The 27,509-nt window shown below is 37.6% G+C and overlaps 1 protein-coding gene and 1 non-coding gene across 2 annotated transcripts; both read left to right on the top strand.

Moving 5' to 3' along the window:
- The first annotated feature begins 4,254 nt into the window (after positions 1-4,254).
- On the top strand, positions 4,255-4,326 carry trnaw-cca (transfer RNA tryptophan (anticodon CCA)). The gene has a single exon. It is a non-coding gene; the product is annotated as a tRNA-Trp (tRNA).
- Positions 4,327-7,003: 2,677 nt separating this feature from the next.
- Positions 7,004-27,024, top strand: pik3c2g (phosphatidylinositol-4-phosphate 3-kinase catalytic subunit type 2 gamma). Its single transcript, XM_073850569.1, has 32 exons — positions 7,004-7,395; positions 7,663-7,742; positions 8,138-8,295; positions 8,379-8,493; positions 8,653-8,764; positions 8,855-8,922; positions 9,492-9,555; positions 9,763-9,888; positions 9,985-10,015; positions 10,185-10,368; positions 10,816-10,938; positions 11,339-11,467; positions 12,131-12,245; positions 12,463-12,596; positions 12,687-12,875; positions 13,832-13,925; positions 14,055-14,149; positions 15,693-15,873; positions 15,987-16,094; positions 16,333-16,425; positions 16,510-16,639; positions 18,017-18,153; positions 18,250-18,419; positions 18,501-18,657; positions 18,786-18,895; positions 20,919-21,093; positions 22,336-22,454; positions 22,533-22,629; positions 22,705-22,759; positions 24,457-24,548; positions 24,733-24,858; positions 25,004-27,024. The coding sequence occupies exons 1-32, from the start codon at positions 7,135-7,137 to the stop codon at positions 25,154-25,156; spliced, it is 3,981 nt and encodes a 1,326-aa protein (XP_073706670.1). The 5' UTR covers positions 7,004-7,134; the 3' UTR covers positions 25,157-27,024.
- Positions 27,025-27,509: the final 485 nt, after the last annotated feature.

Consider the following 27,509-nt stretch of genomic DNA (forward strand, 5'->3'; position numbering starts at 1 on the left):
ATGATGTCGCTGTTTCACTTCCTCCCGCACTTTCACTCCCTGATTGTGTACACCTGTCTTGATTATGTCACATGTTTCTCCCACAGCTGTTCACTATTACCACAGTCTTTATAATCTTCATTCTCCCACCACTCTTATGAGTCTGCATTGTTTCTTGTCTCTGTTTCCAGTCTTCAGTTTTCATGTGTATCCTGCTCCTATCGAGACCCTGTTGTGTGTGCCGTGTTGGCCTTTTGATTTGGTTTGTTTATTCGTTTGTTTATTTGTGTTTCTTGTTAATTAAATCATTCTTCCCTGCAATTGGACCCAGATCTCATCTCTTAACGTGACAGACTCGCAACTGAGGCACAAGTCATTTTCATGTTAGCCACACACAAACAAAGAGACAAAATTATAATCTTTAACTTGTAACACGTACATGTACTTACGTGTTGTTTACCTGTAGTCATGGCGTCTGGTCGACAGCGCTGGTAACTCGTCGTCTTTACAACACGTTTTTTACGTGTAAAGACACGTTGTAACACGATGGAGTGTTTTTATCTCATTGTACAGTATAATATGTATATATAGGCTATTGTGGTTAGTAGGCCTATAACGATAAACCTGTTATACACAAGGCTCGATTTGAAGAGGGATGCGAGGGATTGTTGAGTAAAATGACAAAAAGCATCCCCTCTGTAAATTCTTCTATTATAATATCTATTATCTTATCTATTAAAAATGTTCAAATATCATAAATCCACACAGTCTCTGTTGTGAATGGAGTAGCCTACAGCGACACGCGCACATTTTGGTTCTCTCTCTCTTGCTTGTATGCGATGCGATGCGATGCGAGCTGTTTCGTTGAAAATGTATAGTTTTCTTTACTCAACAAACACTTTAGCCTATATAAATGTTTTTTATTTATTTAAGGAGCGAAAAAGTGTAGCATTATTGTCGTCAAGTCCCACATTGTCATAAATAGCATATCTCATCTACTTTTGAAACATAAGATTTTGGGAAAATGGCAGAAAAAAAACGTATTCCCACATTGTCACAATAAAAGCTAGTAAGCTGATAAAAATGTAGGCTATTGTGTTGCATGCATTTCATACTAATATGATTCATAAGATGTGTGTGGTCTTTTAATATTACTGATACAATAATACACATTAAGCATATCATTTCTTTTTTATTTACTGCATTGATCGCTATAAGATTTATATCACAATAACAATACATATCGATACACTCATTTGTTTAAGAAAATTCCTAATGTTAGTATGTTTAATGTTCTTACATACTTGAGTTCCTAACTGAATGTGTTCTAGCACTCAACCAATTCACGACGTATTGTTTTTTAAGCTTATTATTATCAATTATTTTGTAACTGTATTACACGTCAATAAATATGACTAAAAGTGGGTTTTGCATTGATATCCGAACATTATTTCATAAAACAATTTCTTTAGCAGCATTAATATGTACATTCATAAAAGTACATTCAAATTGTTTTACCCAAGTCTGTCAAATGATTGAATTAATCATATACTTACGATTAGTAGGGCAATTATAAAAAAAAAAAAAAAAAATATATATATATATATATATATATATATATATATATATATATGTATATGTATGTATATATATATATATATATATATATATATATATATATATATATTAGAAAATTAATTTTCTAATAAACTTTTTCGAATTAAAAATGCAATTACATCGAAATCACTTTTGAAAAAGAAAGATAAAAAAAATAAGACTTCAACATTAATATGTTAAATTAAGTACACCTTGAAAGCTAAACCTATTCACATCACTACATTTATTACACATTGCCACCTGCTGTGGAAAGAGGGTAAGAGTTTTTTTTATTAATGCCATAAACAGATAATACAGTAATACAGAGACAATACAGAAAACATCAACATTCCAATCAAGTACAAGCAAAAAAATAAAAAATATAAGCTAGAGTTATTATTTGATCATTTTTAAGTCCTAATGTACAAATTTTATAGCGCTGACGTCACGTGAAGTCGTCACGTGGATCACCTGCAGAGAGTTCAAGACATGCGGTCAGACGTTCGATTAGCCGTTCGGTCGGTCTCTCGGTCGTTCGGTTGAACGGTTTTGGCATGGAGTACGCGCCATAGTACTGCAGTGGTTTTCAATCCCACCGCTCTAGGTGCGTTCCGATCGACAGGGTCCCTATGCAGTGTTCACTGCTCCCTACTCCCTTAGCACGGTATATCCGTTGAAGTGGACTTCGCTGACAATAATCGCTCATTTGGAATGCCCTGAAACGTCATCAAAGCAAATCAACGGCAGGGTCACGCAGATTATGATTTAACATAAATAAATATTGTAATTTGTTTTAATTTCAAATTTAAATACATATAAAATACATATAAACGTATGTATCTAAAAAATATAGTCCAAATGTATATGTTTAGACTGTTAACAGATTAACAGATTTTTGTGGTCTAATCTCACGCACTTTTTTCCCCACACACAGCCTATATTTAACTATCCTGTGGTAACATTAAATAAAACAAAACAGATCTTCACCTCGCCAGTTTTACTTTCATTCATAAAATACAATATGCAAATGTAACATGAAACGCCATAACCATTCATAAACACTCTAATTTGTATAATAATAACAACATTTATTGCAACCGCTCCATTTCAGAGCCTTTAAAAAAACTCCAACGGCTCTGCTCCATCATTACTTCAAACTGGTGACGCGGTGCGCAATGACAATTGGGTAGTTTTCCCCGTCCACTTCCTGTGAAGTGAAGTACCGATGTTCCCTTATTCCCTAAGCCGTTCGCAGTGCCCTTCGAACTGAACATGTTCGCTCCCTTCGATTTGGAATCTCACTTAAGATGGCGGAATACCCTGTGAAGTCCACTTCGCAGTCCACTTACGGTCGAATGGAACGCACCTTATGTCTCCCTTATTAAACACACCTGATTCAGATCATTAGCTCGTTAGGAGAGAGCTCCATGAACTCAGCTGAGTGTGTCAGAAAAAGGAGACATACAAAATGTGCAGGTCTGCGTTTTCCAGAAGCATCGTAAGCCTAAGTTGATCGTAGCTCTATTGGTTTCAATGCGTCTTCTTGTCCTACTGAGTTTGAACGCTGTAGTCAAGACTGTTTCTTCAGCTCTGTAAAATGACTGATTTGCGTTGTGTATCAAATTTCCTAAGTGCCATCTCTTTTTTCCGCTATCTTGTGATGCAACGGCAGAGTGACTGGCTTGTTGTTGACCTCCTGCGTATAAAGCCTAACTTTAAGAGTGTTCCTTGAGCACTGTGTATTTACTGATTTGCATTTTGCATCACGGTGATTAAGCAAAATGAACCATTTCCCTTTGTAGGACCTCTTGGCGCAACGGTAGCGCGTCTGACTCCAGATCAGTAGGTTGCCTGTTCAAATCACGTCGGGGTCAGGTGAGCTCTTCTTGATTTTTCTAAGTCTAAGATCAAACGTAATAAGCGATCCTGTCATTGTGTACTGTGGCAAATCTGCGTCTTGACGTGTTACTTTTTCATATCTTGCCATACTATCTCTGAAGAAATTGTGGAAACATCTACGTGCCAAATTCAAAAGGCAAGTCCTTCAAACCGGAGACCTACGGATAACCAATGCATCATCTACAGTCCTCCGCTCTACCAGCTGAGCTATTGAAGGCAGGGGACGAAAGGTGGCTTAAGCAGGAAACACCAGATAGGTTTGTGGTGTCTTGGGGTACAACGGTAACGTGGCTGAATCCAGATCAGATGGTTGCATGTTCGAATCACATCAGTTGATCTCTTCTTGACATCCTGAGTATAACGTCTACAGCCCTTTACCGTGACTGATTTGCAAATTGAATCAAAGCACTTAAGCAAGGAACACCGACTTGTTTTCTCGACCTCGTGGCCGCGACGGTAGTGCACCTAACTCCGGATGGGAAGGTTGCGTGTTAAAATTATTGTGGGGGTCAAGCGATCTGTTCCTGACTTTATGAGTGTAAAGACTGGCTGATTTGCATAGTTTATCAAAGCGCTTAAGCATGAAACACTAAATCATTTTTCCGCTATCTTGTAGTGCAACGGTAGAGTGTCAGGCTCCAAATCTCCTTGAGGTCAGATCTGTTTTTGACTTCCTGAGTATGAAGTCCAACATCAAGAGTGTTCCTTGAGCACTGTATATGTACTGATGTGCAGTCTGTGTCAAGCCTGTTAAGCAAAATACATCGCCTCAGGCTTCAGGACCTCGTGCTGCAACGGTAGCGTGTCTGACTCCAGATCAGAAGGTTGCGTGTTCAAATCACGTCGGGGTCAAGTGATCTCTTGTTGACTTCCTAAGTCAGAGGTCTAATGTGAAAAGAGGTCCTGTCGTTGTGTACTGCAGTGGTTTTCAATCCCACCGCTCTGTGTGTCTCCCTTATTAAACACACCTGATTCAGATCATTAGCTCGTTAGGAGAGAGCTCCATGAACTCAGCTGAGTGTGTCAGAAAAAGGAGACATACAAAATGTGCAGGGCTGCGTTTTCCAGAAGCATCGTAAGCCTAAGTTGATCGTAGATCTATTGGTTTCAATGCGTCTGCGGAGTATTAAAGATTGCAATGCTTTTGGGAAACACAGCACAGAGGGGCGGGTCCCCAGGACCAGGATTGAAAACCACTGGTGTACTGTGACAGATCTGTATCTTCACCTGTTATTTTTGTACAAATATTTTGCAATACAAACTGTAAAGGAATCATGAAAACATCTACGTGGCGAATTCAAAGTCTAGCTTCTTCGGGCCGGAATCAAACCAGCGACCTAAGGATAGCCAATGCAGGCTTGGTGAGCAGAAGATAATTCTTAAACAACTTTAAAAATCTTAGTGTTCAAAAACTTATGATTGGTAGTGTACTTACTTATTTTTGCTTTTCAGTATGTGTATGTTTGCCATGATACAAAGTCTCCAGGGGACTGTGGTGATGCCCTTTTTTCTGCTGAATCCTAGAGGTCAACATTTGTAATTCGTACTTTTAAAAATAAAATGTTCAACAATTAAAAAGAATATTAGCAGAACTAATGCTTATGAGTTATTGTGATTTTTATGGGGTTGGGGTGGTAAAAATCTTGAATTACAGTGCTGTACCACAATTGGATTATTTTTACAGTTAAAAAAATGTTTAAAATAAATGAAAATAAACTATATAGTACTGATACTATGATTGAGTAAGTTACTGTAAAATTTACAGCAAACATTTTACAGTGTTGACAGTTGATTTAAAAATGCATGTTTTTTCATAAACTAAACACCACTGTGCTTGCTTGGAGATACGCAGCGGCTCATGTGACTTTTTTTTAAAACTATTTAATTTGATGACCCTAACCCTAACTCTGACCCAAAATCAGGCATAGCGTTATAGTCAGACAATGTAAGTCACTTAATATTAACTTCTTATTTATTGAACTGTTGTATTAAATTAAATATCACATTTGCAAAATTCCTTAATAATCATTAAAAGCTGTCACTCTCCTTAGTTCGTCACAATCTCAAAAAGTTCCAACATAATCAACAAAGCTCCCTACACTGCAAAATAAATCTCTTATTCACACCCTGCAGCTTGCAGAACTCTGCACTAAACAATGCTTGTGTTTTGAGCAATGAGTGGATTCTGATTAACATTGTGTTCAAACAATCAACAGATATGTCTGTGATGCATTACTTAATGCTGCAGAAACATGTTGTAAGTTAAAACCTTCCGATGCTCCCCTGCAGTGGCATAGCAAGTCAGCCCCAGGGCCATATGTAAAAAATGGACCAGCCCAAATGTTATAGGTTAATGTGGGTTCCAACGCTTCTTATTGTTGTCTTTTTTCTGAGGTAAATCACATTACATGACTATTCACAAGCTGTTTTATTGATCATATAAATGCTTGTAAATAATATTTAAAGTTTTCAAGTCTAATCATTAGCCTATTTGTAGTGCACCAGCCACCCAATAATTATAATAAGCGTGTTTTGTTACTTCAAATATAACACAAATCGTATAGCATTTAAATTCTGTCAATTTTATCACAAGATACAAAAAAATAAATAAATGTGTTTTCCACTCTATGTTCACCTCAGTTCAAGCAGCATGTGAATTAATCATCTTTTCCTCTTTTCTACTATACAGTATGAAATAAATATGAATAAATATCAGAAGACGTTAAAAAAATCATAACTTAATTAAACGTCTCATGGAATGGAATGTCTTATCATATGTCAGCAGATGTCACCAAAGTCACCAAATAGAATTTTTTTTTAACTAAAGTAAAAAATAAATAAATAAATAAATATAACATAAAAATATGGTACTTTTAGAGGTAAATAAATAAAAACACACCAAAAATCACAAAAAAAGCATAAATTGATAGTTTTCATATTGTCAAAGATAGTGCTAAAAATTGGGTCACATTTGAGACCTTTGTGCCCAAATTTGTCCATGACGGACCAATTAAGGGCTGCTGTACGAAGGATGCTTGAGGATTAATGCAAACACACTCTTAGCACAGCGGCCCAAAACACAAAAAGACAGAAAAATGGCTCACTCATTTTAGTTGTAATTAATCTCATTTAAGCCTACTATCAGCTGTTCCGTTCCGTACATTGAACCTTAAAATGATTGGAATTCATTTAGTTTGCAAAGTCATTGTAATTTACTACAGCTCGCAAAAGGTTACATTTAGAGGAAACGTTTCGATGAAGCGGGGAATTTTGATCCTTTTGGCGTTCCATACAGGCGATCGCAGGTGTTTGTGGGAGGAGCAGCAGCAGTTCGTGAGGGTTTCGCGCTGAAAATACCTGAGGGTAAGCTGTTGGATTCACTTTAATAAATAGTTTAATGTTTTAATGTTTTATTCCGCATCAGACTGATCTCACTCGATTCAATTCAAGATCCGCTGCGGTAAGAGAGCGAAAGTAAAATCTGCTCAAACTTTTATTAAACTATTTTTCTCTTTTAACAGATGATCAAATATTTATCACCGGCCAGTCAGCATTAACATAAACCCGGACTTATTTTAAATTGTTTGAGAGATCTGCAGCTCCTCATATCCGTCCAGACTGTGTGCTTTAACGTTACATGCAGACTGGCTCTGAGATCGAATGGATCGATGTCAAAATTCTGATGGAAGACCTGAGGATTGTGTGTTTCATGAATGGGACGTTCCTTTCTTCTCAGAGCAGGATTATTTGAATTTATACACAGCCCTTTCTGATTCAGCAGCTGATCAGAGGAATCAAGAGCAGGTGAATGGGGAAATGAAGAATGAGGAAACAGCTGGGACACCTGTTGGATCAGCTCCACTATGCCGTCCAGAGTTGATGTATCCCATTGCAAACAAGTCCTGTGACGGTGTGACCATGGTACGGTGATGCTCATTGATGGCAAAGCCATGACACTTAAAGCTTGAAGGCTGAAGGATTTAAAGGCAATATACCAGAAAAAAGATGGTTCATAGCACTAGTTTAAGCTATAGAATGAATGCAGTTAATATATAATTATGATTAAGCACTTTGGAAAAGTTGTTGGGTCCTTGGGTAATTCAGCCCGTGGATGGTGCACTTTTGATCATTCTGTATTTTACCTTCTGGATTATGAATTTGACATTGTTGGTGTATGTATTTTTGCAGGACATTTGGAAAATCGATTTAATTGATTCACCGCAAGGCAGTAACAGCAGAACTGCATCGCTGTGCATGGCAACATCTCAGTAAGCATCATTCTTTTTTCATCGTATTAATGTGCCTCTATGGTTGTTGAATTTCATCCAGATGTACTGAATTCCCTTGTAGATTTAATATTGTAAATCGGGAGCCCAACGCTGTTCCTGGAGATCTACCTTCTTGCAGAGTTCAGCTCAAACCCTGATTAAACACAACTGAACCAGCTAATTGGGATCTAAAGGAGCACTTGATAATTACAGACAGGTGTCTTTGGTCAGGGCTGGAACTAAACTTTGCAGGAAGGTAGATCTCCAGGAACAGGGTTGGGCACCCCTGCTGTAAATAATGGTATCTAGTAAACACGGCTATTTTCATGTAGCACATGCATGCACATGTACTTATATGTCACTGGCATTCTTATTTACATGCTATCTTCTGACAGACTGCTATCAGAATATGGGCTCAGTAATGATGAGTTTAACTTAAGAGTGGTGTGGGGCCGTGTGGCCCCTGTGCATGTGTCGCTCCTGGAGTCCGCTGAAATTATCTTCAATGTGTTTGTGCCATGGCTGCCCGTGGAACTACCATACAGAAGCAGATGTAAGTATTGCAGATTATATACTCAATTTTACATCAGGTTTAAGCTTTTAGGACACTTTAGCACTTTCACATTACTTTCTTAGTAAATAGCACAGCCCAGGAGGTGATGGAGGCAGTTTTGGTGGCTCTAGATCATTTTGACACTGTCAGTGGACAATACCTAATGAAATTCTGCGACTCAGACGAGTATCTCAGAAGGTAATTTCATCTGTCATATTTTACATGCATGTTGCCAGTAGTGGATTAGATGTTCTTGTTTTTGCTTAACAGTAATGGAAATAATCTCACTCTCTGTTGCTGCTGAAGTGCCATTTAGATATTAATGTTGTTTTGAATGGTTTGTTTTTCCTTGTCCAGTGATGAAATCTTGGGATTGTATGAACGCATACAGGTGTATCAGAAGTTTGCTTCGGATGTTCCAGTGAGAATGGTGCTCAAGGACACCGTTGACAAAACACTGACAAGAGATGTATGACATTTAATTACAGTGGCTCAGATGTCTGATACAGTTTCTCATTTGAAGAAGGTCATATTGTTATCAGATTGCATGTTTCTGTAGGAGGAGGACAACAGGCAGATATTTCCTTTTAATCAAGTCCTTGCTTCAGATGCATTCAACACGATAAGGTTTGCTTACTTATGTACTATGGAAGAATAAGGCTGACAAAATTTCATTACATTCCCTATACCTATGTGTGCAATGTTTGCCGCATTTAATTTTTACTTTGGATGTGTTATGATTCGCAAAATTAAAACTGGTTGTGTGTTAGCTATGATGTCGTGATTGGCAGGTAGGAACATAAATCTAATCTGCTAACTGCATTTCCTAATCCACATTGAATTTAGCTGAATCACAAAATGTTAATTAACAAAAAAAAATCACATTTATTAATTTGTAAAGGAAAATATATAAATTTTAATTGAAATTTTCCACATTAATGCATTTAAATAAAAAATAAAAAAATAGAATAGGAACTGACAAATTCAAGTTACATTTTTAATTTGAACTTTCGTTTTGCTCAGAATTTTGTACGTGGATATAGGAAATGCACAAAAATTAATTGCCACTTTTTATATGTTACGTTATTTTAAATTGAATTTTGCCCGAGTAATGTCTTATTTCACATGGTTTTGTGTACTTGAAGTTTTTGTTTACAGTCAAGTGCCAACATATTGAATCTCATTTGTTCTCTTAGGTCATGTCTGCAGGAGAAATTGAGTAGCTACACTCAGGAAGTAAACAAGTTCTTAAGAAGCAGGGTTTGTGTTTCACTGAAATTAATCTGAAAGAAAGAAATCCACTTGCATGACTGAAATGCTTGTACTTGTGAACCTTTTACCTGTATTAGAGTTTATTTTTAATGATCTGCATGTCATCGCATGGCTTCGGCAGTTGATTCATGGTAAACTCCATAAGACATAATAAATGTAATGACTGACTGAAAGGGTTTGTATTTGATATGTCAGTGTGGTGTCAGTGTGAGCGAGGTTGTGGAAAGCATTCATGCTGTGTGTGAGCAGCTGTGTGGGGTGACTACACTAGATCTTGAGGAGGCCATCGGGCAGCTCCAGCGCTTCGTTACAGTCACACTGGTACAGCCTGGCCGCACACTTCATCTGTTTTTAAATGTGTGTTTAATGAGTAATTTAATTTCACGTAATTATTAAATATAATGTTCTTTTTCCTAGACTCCAGCCGAAATGTTTGACTGTGAAACTGGTGAGTCGTTATACTAAAGTGAAGTCATTCATTTCACACAGATTGTTTTTGTAAGTCTGTTCTGTTTCAGTAGAAGCTTGGGACACATGGAATCTGTTTGATCTATAAGGGCAGTGTAGTTTGTCCAGTGATTTGCACGCATTGTAAGTGTAAAGTTTGCATGTTTCAGCTGTACTCATGCTCCATCACGCTCTGCTGAAGCTGCTCCGCATTTTCTTCGCAAACTTTGATTTGGACTTCAGAGGACAGGAGGAGCATCCGAATCCACCTGCAACAGACATCAAGTGCAACACCTGCATGCTGCAGGTCAACCTGACATGCCTCTATGGACTGCTGCCAGACTGGATAAACAGGTACTACGGGATGTTTAACATACCTGTGACGTCACAACAGATAAACCCAGTCTGGAACAAACCCAAGCTGTGTAGTGACCATCTTCCATAGCTCTTAAATCTAATCTGTGCTTGTGTTCAGTTTAAAACAGTCCTATATATCAGTTTTTAGACGTGGGTTTGGAGGTACTGATGTAAAGTCCACATTTAAATGTGCACAGGCACAAATGAGAGTTGAGAGATGCAGTGGAACATTTTCAATAAAGAACAACTTGAATTTTAAAAAATCTCAATTTGTGTTCCACATAACAGTGAGAAAATTTTGTGTAAATTGTTCCTGTAATGAATAAGATAAAGAATATGCATCATGGTGTGTGTGTGTGTGTGTGTGTGTGTGTGTGTGTGTGTGTGTGTGTGTGTGTGTGTGTGTGTGTGTGTGTGTGTGTGTGTGTGTGTGTGTGTGTACAGTTATGATCACTTCAGTGTGAGCTGCTCGCTCATGTACTGCGGCAGGAATCTGACTGAACCTGTGCTGTCTGAAAACATCAGCACGTCACTACAACTCCACTGCAAGATCCAGTGCAACCGTCTGTAAGAACTACTTCATCTACAACTGCATAGCCTACTCACGCGTGATGAATTACGTGCTACTGCATGATAAACATTTACATTCTTAAAGGCCACATCTGTGTGCTTGTAGTTCAAAGGCTTCATGCATTTTAATAAGGGTATTCCATTTCTTGGGGTTGAGTTCAAATGGTGCAAGTAAACAGGTTAATAGATAACAGAGAGAGATTTCATTAATGAATACCTTCACTCATTGTAGTCAAAATGGGCTAGGATAAATAAAATGACAGAATAAAGCTCGCACACTGTAAACTCTATGGAGACTCAATTCTGTTGTAGTCAATGTGCTGTATATAGCTGTGAAACATGGGATTAAGTGCTAGTCAAATATATATTTTTCCCCTGATGTTCTTGTGTGTTTCAGATTGGTGTTTCCTGTTCCACTAAAGGAGCTACCTTATGAATCAATGTTGTCTTTTCATCTGCTGGGCTCAAAACAAGCCAAAAACCCTGAGCTCCTATGCTGGGCGGTTCTTCCACTTTTTAACAACAGGTTGCCACTCACCTCATCAAACCAGTTTAAAAGGGATGTTTTAATGTTTAAAAAAAAAATGTTGGGAACCAAACAACATGGACAAAAAAAAAAAAAAAAACATTTCTCAAAATATTTTGTTCGTTAGCGAATATTTAGTCTTTAAACTGTCGCTTTGCCAGTAGTTGACTAGAAAGAAAACCAGTGCAGCGTATTCTTATGCATTATTAAAGGGATAGTTCACCCAAAAATTAGATTTTTATCTGCTTACCCCCAGGGCATCCAAGATTTAGGTGACTTTGTTTCTTCAGTAGAACACAAATGAAGATTTTTACTCAAACCGTTGCAGTCTGTCAGTCATATAAGGTCACCAAATCTTTAAGAGTAAAAAAAAAACATACACAGACAACCAAATTAAGCCTGTGGCTCGTGACAATACATTGAGGTCTTAAGACACAAAACGATCAGTCTGTGCAAAAAACTGAACAGTATTTATATAATTATTTAAATTTTTACATTCATGATTTTCATTTTTGGGTGAACTATCTTTTTAATTGTGTTTTTCCAAATGGCAAGAGTCTGCCTACATTGATAAGTGTTTTGGACCTTAAAATGCAGTGGATATGCTTACAGCAATGTTTCTTTGGTGCTTTGATTGACGGATTTTATGCTGTGCTGTTGCAGGACTCTAGTTCATGGCACAGTTCTGCTCAGCATGTCCACACAGGTGCCTCCTATTTGTCCTCCATCTCCAGCACTGACTGACGGCCATCGGCAGCCCACTGGTGTCATTTTACAGGTGAATGCTTCATTTACAGACACATACTTGGTTTTACACTCTCTGGAAACAAACGTGATTTATTATATTTTCTTTCTAATGGGCGATGCATGTGCAGGTCATATTCCTCCCCTTTTTTTTTTCTACATTTCTTTGTTTTGTTAGATCTGAAGTATGAAGTTAATCTTAAGCATTAGTTAATTGATGAAACCTCTTTCAAATAGATTTTTCTCCACAGGTTGATTTCTCAGAGTCTGAGCAGTGGCAGTATGAGCGGGTGGCAGCTCACCATGACTCAGTCCTCGAGTTGGCACCGTGTGAAGAGCTGCAGAAGCGAATAACAGAAGTGTGTCAGAAACACTGCCTGTCACTGTCAGTAAAAGATTAAAACACTCATGAGCAATACAGACATAGTTGTTGATGTGGACATTAATGTCACTTTCTCTGATAAACGTTCCGCAGAATGACTGACAATGAAAAGGCCTTCCTGTGGAGCAAGCGGCACACCTGCAGCCAGAGAAACTCGTACCTGCATCTGGTTTTGGGCAGTGCACCACAGTGGAGACCGCACAACCTACCGGAAATATACTTCATCTTGGAGAGCTGGAGTCCCTTGAGTGCTGAGGAAGCCTTGTTCCTCCTAAGTGATGAGTATGATCATCTCTATATACAGTACAACATCAGTATTTCTATTAAGTCATGAATAATGTAATTTGTGCAAGTGTTAATTTTATTATAATTATAAAAACATTATTAATCTGAAAATGTTCAATATTTTGTGGAGTGGCATTCTGTCAGCAGTATTTTTGGACATGAACAAGGAGTGATTTGTTTTTCAGATAGTGTCACTTATTCCCATGCGGATTGAGTTTATGGCTTCAGCGGCTTTAGTGTGTTTTTATGCACTCTTGTGTTTGGAATTAAAAGATTAACAGTTTTTTTTTTGCCAATTTACTCTCTGGATTTTATAACATTTGTTTTCTTTATATTCTCTATTCTGTTTTTATCTGCCAACAAAATCTTATTTCAATCTGGTAACTGGTGTTTGTTGGTGAGCTCTGGACATTGTTTGGTGTAGCTTCACTTCTGACAGGTCATTTATTTTGCTTGTTCATAGACATTTCAGGTTTCATTTATATCATATTATAGTCACCAAAAAGGTTTTTATTATGTCATGAAAATATAAAACTGGACAAATTAGGTTATGGAGCTCAGTCATCATGTTCAGTCATGCTCAAATAAAGGGGAAAAGCCTCAAAGACTGATATTTTTAGTAATTATTTATTAATAAAGATATTTTATTAAAATGCATAGTTCAGATAGGAAAAATGTTTCCATAAAAACATGTCATGTTTTATCTTGTAGTTACAAATAATGGAAAAATATTGTGATATGTTTTTTTGATCATTATCACTGTGAATAATGATGTTAACCGTGGCCTTATGGATACAGTAAATGTGGTGTTGTTTTCTTGGGCTTTATCAAACTCAGAGTCTGAATATACTACTGCAAACAGCTTTTACTACATTTCTGCTATCCTACTGAAATGAATTAGACACTTAGTCATATATGTGAATTAATGGGAAGCGGATGTGTTCGCCTTTCAGGTTTCATGACCAGTATGTCCGTTCAGTGGCTGTGCAGCGTTTTCAGCAGATGTGTGACAGTGAGCTGGAAGAGTTTCTGCCACAGCTGGTGCAGGTGAGACAAACATTGCCAGCACACACTAGACACACGCTAAGACTCCTGATGATCACTGAATGTCATTTGAGCATTATAATGCTGAAAGTAACTAAACTTTCTATGTCTGATGCTTGAACTCTTCTTCAGGCTCTGAAGATGGAGTGGGACATTGATGGGCCTTTGATGAAGCTTCTGCTCTCAAGATCTTTGTGCTGCATCCGTATTGCTCAGCAGCTGTACTGGTATGGAAATATATACATTAAATATGCTTCACATTAGCATGGAGTTATTGTAATGAAGTGGAATGAGTGTGGAATCAACAACAATAGAAACAATATAGCTGCAAGCAGAAATTATGGGGCCAAGCACACCAAAGGGAAAATGAGGAGCTAAGCATGGCATGGAGCACCAGACCAACTGCAACAATAAGTAAAAGAAAGCCATTTTAAGATGATTTTACTCAAAATGACAGAAAAATAATGTAGAATTGCTAGTAATATGATTTAATGGCTTATCACTTTTGACCAACAGGTGGCGCTGTTATCAAATCGACGTGGTGTGTTTAGTGTGAGGGGACAAAGGCACACACAAAGTTTGGTGTCATTATGTCAAAGCTTTGCAGAGATAAAGCCTCAGAGTCATTTTGGCATCAAGCCTAAAATTTGTTGTGGCGCTGTACGGAAACGGTTTCATCTATCAACATGAAATCCATAACTTTTTGTCAGCACAGCCTGAGGATGATCTGACCTGATTTTGGTGAAAATCAGTTTTCAACATAAATCAATATGGCGGGCAGGAATTTTGGCCAACTCTGGTATAATTGGTATCTATGTTGTCAGCATGACCAAAGGCAGTATCATTGCAATAGGCTAATGCAATCTACAGTTACTAGATTGCATTACTTGGTTCGACTCGGCATGCCCTTCCGAATCTAATGAGATTTATGGCCAAACCATCGAGAAGTTATAAGCAAAAAGAGCCATTTTTCATATCTCCTGACCAGTAGGTGGCACTGTGCCAAAACACTGCAGGTAGCCTAAGGTTACGCTGGTTATAACACACACCAAATTTGAACTCAATACACAACTGTTGCGGAGATATAGCCTTACATCCATTTTTGCATGCTTTTCGTAGAATTCGTTTGCATGTACTTTGAAAACGGTTTGACTAATCAACTTGAATTCCTTAACTTTTAGCCAGCAAGGTCTGAAGATGATCTGAGCCAATTTTGGTGAAAACCAGACAAACTGTCTAGGACGAGTTCAAAATGGAAGAAAAAAAAAAACCTTATGATTTTAGAATTTAGATTTTGTGAGTTACGGTTCAAAAGTATAAACATGAGTGAAACTTTGGACAAGTGGTGGTGCTAGAGAGTTTGAGTTAGAGACTCCAAATTTGCTATGGCGACAGATCAGATTGTCCTCTATTAGTGTGCCAAATTTCACAACTTTCCCGCAAGCAGTTCTATGGGCTGCCATAGACTCACGAGCAGAAACGGAAGAAGAAGAAGAAGAACGCCAACGGTTTCAATAGGAATTCAATTCGAAATGGCAAATGCAGCCATTAGGCCACGGCACTTGGATGGGTTAAATGCAGAGCACAAATTCCTAGTATGGGTCACCATACTTGGCCTCACTTCACCTCCTTTCCTTTCCTTTCCTTTCCTTTCCTTTCCTTTCCTTTCCTTTCCTTTCCTTTCCTTTCCTTGATTGTAAATTGGATATGTGTGTAGGCTGCATGGACTGATGAACCTGTGTGTGTGTGTGTGTGTGCGTGTGCGTGTAGGTTTCTCGTGGATGCTCTGGATGACTGGCTCTATAAGAGTTGGATGAACAAGGTTCTGTCAGCGCTGAAGCACTGCTGTGGTCGGGCTCTGAGAAACGAACTTCAGCGTGAGAGCAGATTAGTGGATCTTCTCACTCAAGTGGCGGAGAACATCCGTACAGCTGACAAAACCAAGAGAAAGGTCTCATAAAACTCATTTGCCTTGGGGCAATAGAGAAACCCAACAACGTAAAAAATATATTTTTTTAGCTTTGTTACTGAAATTAAATGGTTAAAAATGTTATTTTTGTACAGGATGTGTTTAACAGAGAGAGATGGAAGATTGCAAGCTTTTTTGCTGATGGACTGTCATGCAGGCTTCCATTAGATCCAGCGGTTGTGGTCAAAGATGTGAATATTGAGGTAAATTCAATAAATTAAAAATTAAGCCCATTTTTGACATACGAGTATAGTTGTTACTGAACTGCTAGATGGTTGTGTCACATAAGATGCTGATGTCTGAACATTTTTCATGATAGAGCATAGATGTCACTTTAAAAAACTTTCAAGAAGTTTCTGATTATATCTACTACTGTTAGTGATGAAAATGTTTGTTAACGGTTGCATGAAAATCTTACGAAACGCTATGCATATCTCTCAGGCTTTTAAGGTTTTTAATTCAAATGCAGCACCAATGGAAGTATCTTTCATCACCGCTGACCCATTGGGCCAGAACTACAGCGTCATCTGCAAAGTATGAAGATCTTTCATGAGTTACAGGTATTGTTGTTTGACAGTGCTCATTCATCTTAAGACTTGTTGTTGTGCTTTGGCTTAGACCGGAGATAATCTACGACAGGACATGTTGGTGCTGCAGATTGTGCGTGTTCTGGACCGCATATGGAGACAGGAGGGACTGGACATGCGCATGGTCACTTACAGATGTATTTCTACTGGCAGAGATCAAGGTCAGTCAGATGATGAAATGATACCAGCCTCACCCGTGATTGTCAGGAAGATTTCTGGTTTCAGGTTTCTGCAGCCATAATCAGATTGATATATCGCAACCCTTTACTTATCATATTGTATCAGTAATTTGTTTGCTGCTCAATCGTATAATTACCTGAACTTCAATTGGATGTCTAAATAATTGTAAACCTGACTACATCAGATCAAACTCTGCAGATTCTCACATAATATAGTTAATGTATTGTGATGCATCACAATGCACTAGAGCCGCAAAAGATTAGTCGCGATCAATTGATTCAAAATAAAAGTTTATATTTGTATACTATATGTGTGTATTTTGTATATTTATTGTGTATAAATACATACACACACATACATGTATGTATAAAGAAAAAAATATTAGATTTATATGTAAAATTTTTATATTTATATATAAATGATATACAAGTGTTTGCATATATTTTTTTAAACAAATACATACAATACATACAAATATTTTTAAAATATATACATACGTGTATTTATCTATACATAATAAACATACACAGTACACACATATAGTATGCAAACATAAACTTTTATTTTGAATCGATTAATCGCGACTAATTGTTTTGCAGGTCTACAAATGTACTGAATCATGACGTGTTGTGTGTGTCATATCATGAGATGACGAAACTTTCCTATCATGAGAGGCAAGACCGGCTGATGTTGTTCTGTCAGCTATTATCTTAATATAAAACAAAGACACAATTGTTAGGTCATGTTTTCTGAGATAACATGAATGAAAAGAGCTCAATCCTGTTCACAGAGATCTACCTTCAGACTTCATTTCCAGCCCAATGATCACATGTTCCCAAAGATCTTAGTTAGCCGCTTTACATGTTTGATTAGGGCTGGAGCTGAACTTTGAACTCCTCTGTTCAAATAGTAGATAAGTTGGACTAACAAGGAAGTTATTGAACTTGCAGTATGCTTTTTATAGTACAATGGCCTTACTGATGCAAAAGATCAATTCAAATTTGATTCCTCAATGAATGACCCCATTAAATGCTACTAAAAGGAATAAATTAGTGGACTCTGATATGGTATTTAAAATGAAGATCTAGCTTAGCCAGGCCTTAGCATGTTATCCCTATGTAGATGCATTTCCCTCACAATCCAAAGACATGCTCTGTTTTTGCTATAAGAACGAAATAGATTTTTTGCAATCGACTCCATTGTTGCCAAAACCTACTTTTTATTAAATAAAAACTGTCAAAATTTTGTGAAAGCAACACTTTTGCTTTACTGTAGTTAATGCATTAATGCATACAGTTCATTTTAAGATGAGAAAATATATAAGTGTAAGAGCTGGTGTCATGAATGATTGGTTTCAGGTTTAGTGGAAGTGGTGTGTGACGCCGTGACTCTGGCAAAGATTCATCAGGAGTGGGGTCTGTCTGGAGCACTGAGGGAAGACACCTTAGAGAAATGGTTTCATATGAGGAACAAGACCAAAGAGGACTATGAGAAGGTAACTCGCATATTTCATCGCATTTCTTTTTCACTGATGTCTGATCTTGGCCACATTGCCAGTAAGAGATGTGTTTGTCTCTCGTCTGACCTTTAGGCTGTAATGAACTTCCTTTACTCTTGTGCCGGCTGGTGTGTCGCCACGTTCGTTCTGGGCATATGTGATCGTCACAACGACAACATCATGATCAAAAACAGTGGCCATATGTTCCACATCGATTTCGGCAAGATCATGGGCAATGCTCAGAAGTTCGGTAGCATCAAGAGGCAAGAGTTTTGTTTTCTTGGCACTATGCATAATGAAAATGAAACCATTCTAATATGAACATCTACTTTGTGAATGGACAGAGATCGAACGCCCTTCATCTTTACGCCAGAGATGCAGCGTTTCATCACTGGTGGTGGGGAGAATCCACAGCGCTTCCATCGGTTTGTTGAGCTGTGTTGTGAAGCGTACAACAGTCTGCGCAGACGCTCTGTACTAGTTCTCAGTTTGCTGCAGCTGGTGAGGCCGAAAGCTCCATCTGTTCTGTTTATTTTACTGACTTAGCTTTACAGAATGTGTTAACTTTTAAAAGATACCATTTTTTTTCTCATGTGTTTTTCTGCATCAATGCATGTGTCTGATTGTAGATGCTAGCGGCCGGTATGCCTGAATTGAAGAACGTCCAAGACCTACAGTATGTTCACAACAAACTGAGGCCTCATGACTCTGAGCTTGAAGCCACTTCATATTTTACTAGGTAAACATCAGCAGTGTTTTGGTCACTCATGTGACCAACAAATGGTTAATCTATCGTGTTTTATTATAGTCTGTGTGTTTCATTTTGAATATGTTGTTTGTTGAATGTCTGTTCAATCCCTTTGTGAAATGCATTTTAAAGGGGTCCTATTATGCTTTTTCACTTTTTGAACTTTAACCAGTGTGTGGTGTGTATGTTTGGGCATAGACGTTTTTCCTGAACACGGAAGTAAGTCCGACTCTTAACTGAAAGAATGCTTTGCATTTCCGGTCTGCATTGTTTCTAGTCAAATTAGGGTATATTCCGAGCTAATAAACTACTGTTAAACCTATTAAAATGTTTTTAAAAAGCACATGGCTCCATAGCGCCATCACTTGGCAATGTCGCAATGACCGTCATTTGTCAGTGAATCACTTTAATGAGCGTGTAGACGACACGAAGCAGCGGACGTTAGCTACATTAAAAATAGATGGACGCTATTTGAATGGGTTCCTATGGAAACCGGAACAGAAAAGCATTCAATCTGACGTTAGAATTCGTAATGGCAGCGCTCATCGTTTACTCGGGAAAAAGGTCTATAAAAAACATCTACAAAGTTACAAATCTCAAAGTCCACTCCAAAGGGAGATATTTAGTTTTTTAAAAATTCCTTTTCAAGAACTACAATGAACGACTCCTTTGGACTACAGCGTTTGTTTTCTGGACGCTATTATGTCACTACATAAATCCCGCCTACGGAAATTTAATTCGTTGGCGGGTGGGGGATTCGCCTAACTTTAGCGATGTATTATGGACAGCCGCTTCTGGGATGCTTCAGCGAGCCGCAGGTCGGCTCGTATATACGCTAGCTTTAACTAAAGTGTCCGCGAACTGCTCCGGACTGCTAACCAATCACAATACATTTGGTTTTTCAGAAGGTGGAATCCAGAACTAATTCTGCCATTTCTGCCAGCCTGGGGAGAAAGCCATTGTAATAATGTAAATTATGTGAAAAATTATGTTTTTTTTTTCGAACCACCAAGCATGAGAGCATGTTTTAGTGCACCCAAAAAACAAAATAAAGACATTGTAAAAGAGCATAATAGGACCCCTTTAAAAATTGTTTGATAATGTCCAAGTTTTTAGGGCTTTAAAGGAACACTCCACTTTTTTTGGAAACAGGCTCATTCTCCAACTCCCCCCGAGTTAATAAGTTGATTTTTACCGTTTTGAAATCCATTCAGCCGTTCTCCTGTTCTGGCGATATCACTTTTAGCATAGCTTAGCATAGATCATTGAATCCCATTAGACCAATAGCATCGCATTCAAAAATGACCAACGAGTTTCCATATTTGTTGTATTTAAAACTTGACTCTTCTGTAGTTATATCGTGTACTAAGACCGGTGGAAATGCAAAGCTGCGAGTTTCTAGGCTGATAAGATTAGGAACTACACTTCCATTCCGGCGTAATAGTCAAGGAAGTTTGCTGTCGTAATATGGCCGAAGCAGGCGGAGTATTATCAGAAATGAGTTCCCAGCTAGTTTAGCATTTGCACATGTGCAATACGTGGTATTACTGCTCCTGCTTCAGCCTTATTACGGCAGCAAACTTCCTTGACTATTACGCCTGAATGGGAGTGTAGTTCCTAAACAGCTGAGTGGATTTCAAAATGGTAAAACTCAACTTATTAACTTGGGGGGAGTTGGAGAATGAGCCTATTTCCAAAAAAAGTGGAGTGTTCCTTTAAGAATAAGCAGAACAATGTTTTACAGTTTCAATAGATGTGTATCTGTAAGACTCATGTGCATAGCTCATGTTGCTCTTTTTACACAGCAATTTTTCCCATGCAAAATAACAAAGACTGGACAAATCTGAGGCTGTCAACAAACAGCCAAGATATTATTCTGCTGCCCTTAATGTCATTTGCAATAAGACAGATGGTTACAAGTGAATAAATAAAACATGGCTTCTCACACTTCTTTATGAGTGTTTACAGAAATTCTACTCGTGGTGAAGTAGTAGATTTGTGTTTTCTGTTTCAGAAAAATTAAGGAGAGCATGGAGAGTTTCCCAGTCAAGTTAAACTTCCTCATCCACACCATGTCGCAGATTTCCTCTATCAAACGCTCAGAAGCACATGCTAAGAGCCAGATCTCCTCTAACACCAACATTCAGGAAGCTGTGATCCAGAAATATACAGTGAAAGGCAAAGATGTGGTGAGTTTTACTCACAAAAACCTGCAAAGATGCACAAGTTGATATGATTATTTAGGGTCTTAATAAAAAGTCTGTAACATACTTCAGTTAAAATTAAACAACACCCATTTTACCCTTACACAGCCAAGAATCTGAGAATGGTTTGGTCTGAGAAAGGGGTTATGATTTTAAGGGATTAAAAAACACACTGGGTGGATTTTTAGAATTTATAGTTTGGTTGTTCTCACACACTGCCACACACAGAAAAGAATGGGCCAGAAATGTACCTTTTGGGGTACAACAGCGTGTAGGACTTAAAAGGACATCTTTGTACCTTTTTTATCCCTAATAGGTACATATTAGTACATTAAGGTGAGAGTATAAAGGACAAAGAAGTCCTTTTAAGGGTACTGCTCCAGTGACAAGCTGTTGTACCCCAAAAGGCTTGGCTTATATATGCAAGTAGACAGAAACCCCCCAAACATATTCTTTAAGGAAAAAAATCTGATAAACATATGTTTAAATCTGTAAAAAGTAATTTGGTTGAAATGGCTCAGAGAAAATTGTACATGAACTGAACCTGATCATTCATTGTACAGAATGCCATAAAACCATACAGAAACAGATAAACATTTTGCTGATTTTCACTTCTACGGTGTGAGTAATCTATAAGTATTATGTTAGGTTCACTTAAAGAAAACATTACAGACTGGTAGTTTGCTGAGAGTATACTTAAAAGTGTAAAAGGTCAGCTGTAAAAGGTCAGCTAGACATACAGTATATAGCTAGTAAACTAACAGTATATATTTCACTTGTAGTATAGTTTACATGTTTGCAATAGAAAAAAAATAAAACATATGTCAACTAGTTGTGTACTCGAAGTACATTTAAAAGTATACTTAATTTAGTCCTAAACAGTATTTAAACACATACGCTTACGATTAATAATGTGCATTTAGGGTTGGACGGGTGGAAAACTTTCGGTAAATTTTCCGAAACTTTCCAAAAATCCCTGAAAGATTCCAAAAAATCCTGGAAAGTTTCCAACATTCACTGGAATTTTCCACCTTTTTGCAACCCTATGTGCATTTATATTAGTATTCCTACTACAAAAAGTACATAAAATTATATAGTATTTGAAAATATACTTTTACTTCACTTAATAAAATACATTTAAGCAAAATAATAAATATTAGTATAATCATACATATCAGCAGTGCATTCCTAGAGATTGAGCATTTATGTCTACTGTGTCTGTGTCAGACGTATGAGCTGAAGGTGACCATTGAGGATGGATACCTCATCATCCAGAAGAGCTTTGCTCAGTTTGAGATTGTCCATAAGCGGCTGCAGAAGCACTTCATCGAGTCCACACTCCCAAAGTAAGAGTCTAGCTCATGTACTGTTATTATTGCACAGCAGAGGAGAGCAAGACTGATCTGGTTTTCATCCTATTCTAGGTTTCCAAGCTGGTTTAACATGTCATTTACACCGAGCAGAAAGATGTCTCTGTTAAACAAGTATCTGAAAGAGCTGTTTGAAGGGCCCTGCAAAGGAGTGAGTGATACTTCTGTGATGCTTCCCAATACTTTACATAGCACTTTCATTTATATGTCATTATATCATTTACAGAACGAATATGTCTGTAGCCTGTTTCTGGACGGACCAAATGCTACTGTCAAGTCAGGTAAAGACTCTTAACCCAACTACTGGACAATAATTGGTGATGAATGAGAAATATTCAACATTTTATTGTTAGGTGTCTTTGTTTGCAGAGGACTCTTAATGAGTATAATGGTTACACTGCTATCTTAAAATCATTTTAATGAAATGAAACGGTGCCCTACCTTTTAGTTACTAGATACTAGTTTTTGCATATGCAGTATCTCACAAAAGTGAGTACACCTCTCACATTTCAGCAACCATTTTACTATATCTTCTCAAGGGACAATACTAAAGAAATGAAACTTGGATATATTTTAGAGTAGTCAGTGTGCAGTTTGTGTAGCAGTATATATTTATTGTTCCCTGAAAATTACTCAACATCAACTATTGTTGTCAAAATAGCTGACAACAAAAGTGAGTACACCCTAAATGAACTTTTCCAAAATGCCAATATATTGTGTAAGCACCATTGTTATCTAGCACTGCCTTAATCATCCTGGGCATGGAATTGATCAGAGCTGCACAGGTTGTTGCCAGGATCCTCTTCCACTCCTTACGGAGCTGCTGGACGTTAGACACATGGTACTTCTCAGCCTTCCGCTTGAGGATGCCCCGCAGGTGCTTAATAGGGTTCAGGTCTGGAGACATACTTGGCCACCCCATCACCTTCACCTTTAGCTTCCTCAGCAAGGCAGTTGTCCTCTTGGTGGTGTGTTTGGGATCGTTATCAATTTGGAAAACTGCAGTTCGGCCTTGTTTCTGGAGGAAAGGCATCATGTTCTGCTTCAGAATGTACAGTACATAATGGAATCCACGTTTCTTTCAATTAACTGCAGCTCCCCAGTACCAGCAGCACTCATAAAGCCCCAGACCATGATGCTACCACCACCATGCTTGACTGTAGGCAAGACACTTTTCTTGGTGCTCGCCACACATGCTGGGCACCATCTGAGCCAAAAAAGTTTATCTTAGTCTCATTAGACCACAGGACATGGTTCCAGTAATTCGTGCTCTTGGACGGGTTGTCTTCAGCAAACTGTTTGCGAGCGTTCTTGTGAGCCAGCTTCAGATGAGGCTTCCTTCTTTGATGACGCCTATGCAAACAGACTTGTTGCAGTGTGCGGAGTATGGTCGAAGCACTGATAAGCTTGCCTTCTACTTATGCAAGCTTTAAAGCAATGCTGACAGCACTCATGCATCTGTTTTTTGAAACTAGGTTTTGCACCTGACGCACAGAACGAGTACTTAACTTCGTTGATCAACCCTTACAAGGCCCGTCCCATCTTGGAAAACCTCTGTATGACCCTGTCCACTGTAGTGTAACCTGGTTTCAGGGTGTTACTGAACTTCTAATGGCCAATAGCCTTGGCCATCTTTGTGGAGAGTTACAATTCTAATTCTCAAATCCTCAGAGTTCTTTGCCGTGAGATGCCATGTTGAACATCCAGTGGTCAGTATGAGAGAATTGTACTTAAAGCACCAAATTTGAACTGCTCTAAAACAAGATACACAAGTTTATATGGTCCTGGCAAGCAGACAAAAACATAAACATGATGAATAGGACATATGGCTATGCATGGTTAAACAACATACTGCTGTTACCACTTAGTGGTTTATTTATTTTTTTTTATATATAAATTTTTCTGAACACTGACATGTGTTTGGTTGCTAGATACTGCTAGATTTTGTCTGAAAATGTATGTTGTTCATTTGTTTCAGAAACAGACACTAATCTCCGACCACAGATTCAGCTCTACCTGTCTTATAAAGACTATAAGTTGTATGTGATGATAAAGCATTTGAAAAATATTGTGAGTAATTTTTATCAACCCATTATTGTTCTTAATTTAAAAATAATTTTGACGTCTTTTTTCCCCCTTAAAATCCCCCATATTCTGCTTGGAAGAATATTTAAAATAAGAATACTTATTTTTGCAGTTGCATGAGTGTAAACCCTTATTTTGAAGTAGAATTGTGTCTGATGTTTAACGGCAGAGGTTGTCTAACGGCTCATGTCCGGATGCTTATGTGGTGACAAGACTAAGACCCGACCCACAGGACAAAACAAAGAGGAAGACTAAAGTGGTCCGCAGCAATGACAATCCCACATTCAATGAACTGGTAAGGGAAAAGCCATTTCTGTTTGTCCTTCAGGTTTCTTGGAAATGCATTTTATTAGCAATTCTACCATCACACCAGCTTGTTATTGATGTGTGTGTCACATTTGTACATCATTCTTCTCTCAGACCTGTTGATTTCTTTTCAGATTGAGTACAGGAACGTGCCAAACCTTCATGGCCACGTGCTGGAGGTGACTGTAAAGAGCAGGAAGACTTTTGTAGCTGCTACAAATGTGGTTCTAGGAGAAAGAGTTCTGGACCAGGAGAAGTGGTTTCCTCTTGGCTTCTCGGCTATTTAAGATCAAGTGCTGAGCAGCATTACTGAAGCATTTGAGTGAACAAGAAGGTTGTTTTTACAGAACTATGCTATGCGCTTTTGATGGAGATCATATAATATGGAGGACAAATGTTGATCAGTGTTAATGGAACTCATTAATGAAGATACCCAGTCTGGTTTCTCCCAGGGTTGTTTTTTTTCTCCACCACTGTCACCTGATACACTTTTGGGCCCGTATTCACAAAACATTTTATCTTACCACTAAGAGTTCTCCTAAAGCACTAAAAGGTTTTAGCTAAGAGTTTTCTCTTAAAACCTATTCACAAAGCTGCTGAGAAAAGCTTTAACTAAGGAGTAGAGAGAAGTCTCAGCTAAGAATAAGAGTGAGGTTGACTTTGTTGCTGTGGATGATGTCAGCATGCTTACTAACTATGCACACAGTGATTGGCTGAAAGGGGAGGGGTCAGTGATTTCATATTCAAATAAAGGTTTAAAAATGAAAAAGGTTACCACATTCAAATGAAGATTTTAAAATGCAGGCTAAGTGTCACTAATTAAACATGTTCAACTAATTGTTAGCCTTTTACATGTGTGCTTCTCGTAAACAGATAGCAGATATGCATATAAATAGCCTTTAAGTAGAATATTCATGGCTGATAGTAAGACATGCAAACAAAAGAAAACAAAACTGGATGTAAGAACAGCTTCTTGCCCAACTTGTTAATGAAAACAAGGATATAATCAGGAACATTTTGAGTAGAGATAACCTTCAAAACCAACAAAGATGCGTGGGAAAACGTGTGCAAATAAATGCAGTGTGTTTCTAAAATGTTTATGTTCCAAGGCAGATTCGCAACAACAGTCATTTTGGCCTTGCTGGAAAAAAAACAATAGCAACCATCACAGATTTTTTAGTGGTTTTACTGGTTATAATGGAAATGTTACTAGTTTTAATGCTAACTTTAATGGTGCCCGTTTGTCTCTACTGGGAATCGGTCGCTTGTATTGGTGGCTTGTTAAAACCACTAAATCCTAATGGAGCGTGTCCCAAAACACACTACAGGAAACCATTTTTTAAATGGTTTTACTAGTTATAATGGAAATTTTACTGGTTTTAATGGTAACTTTAATGGTGCCTGTTTGTCTCTACTGGGAATCAGTCGCCTTCTATTGGTGGCTTGTTAAAACCACTAAATCTTAATGGAACGTGTCCCAAAACACAGTACAGGAAACATTAAAGTTGATGGTTTGTAATGTTTTTAATACTATTTGTAGAATTTCTGTGATTGTATTTATTTATTTTTTTTGAGCAGGGAGGATAGTCTGTGATTTGGTCTTAATGACTTAGTTCGCTTTACTACTCCTAATGTTTCACAGATTTAGGAGCTAGTTATAGTTTTAAAACGCTTTGTGAAATACTCTTAGAGCAAAAATTTTAGGAGTCCTAAATTGAGGATTCACCCATTATTTTTAAGATTTTCTTCTAAATCGGCAAGTTACAGGCTATACAGCTTTTAGTCTTGAGATGTTTCGTGAATATGGGCCCATTTCTTGCCAGTCATTTTAGTCTTTCTCATGAGAGGCATAAATACACATTAAAGCTGTATTTGAAACTACTGTAACATGTAATTCACTGTCACTGTATCATTCTCTGTAAAGCTGCTTTGATGTACTTTGTTATATCTGAAATGACTCATTTCTGAAACTAAACTTAGTGAAACATTAATTTCACTGTGAAGCTGCTTTGGGAAAAAATATTGCAGGAAGTGCTATATTAATAAAACTTGAAAAATATAAATGGGGTTTATTATCTTTTTAGTCTTAAAGTTCCATTGAGCAGTTTCTAATATATGATGCAGCCATCAGCTAGAACGTTTTTTGGGAAATGGCCATTTGACCTGGAGTCAAGAGGTGTTAATAATATTGAGAAGACCTTGTAACACATATTTATTGTAAAATAAATAAATAAATAATGAAAAGCAGTTCAAAGTTATGTTTAAGTTTAAAAATGTCTACGCATCAACAGCATTTTCACGCATCACGGAGTATTTAAATCGCTTTGGATAAAGCTCGTGTTGGATGTAGGGTTGCCAGATCCCTTTTTCCCACGGAATTTATTTTTTTAACGTTTGTTAAAAGGTTAAAAACACTTTATAATAACTACATACTATTCATCATTTATAAATCATTATCTCTACATTAATAGACAGTAGTAATCATTTTATAAATGCAGCTGTAAATGCTTTGTTCTTTTTTTTTAAACATATCTATAATGTGTTTAATAATTATACTTTCATACTTTATTAATGATCAATCTATCATTTCTAAATTAAGTATTACATTATTTACAAATCATTTATTTAGTTGTCATCAGT

This window comes from Garra rufa, chromosome 11, assembly GCF_049309525.1.
Source record: "Garra rufa chromosome 11, GarRuf1.0, whole genome shotgun sequence".
Classification (NCBI taxonomy): Eukaryota; Metazoa; Chordata; class Actinopteri; order Cypriniformes; family Cyprinidae; genus Garra; species Garra rufa.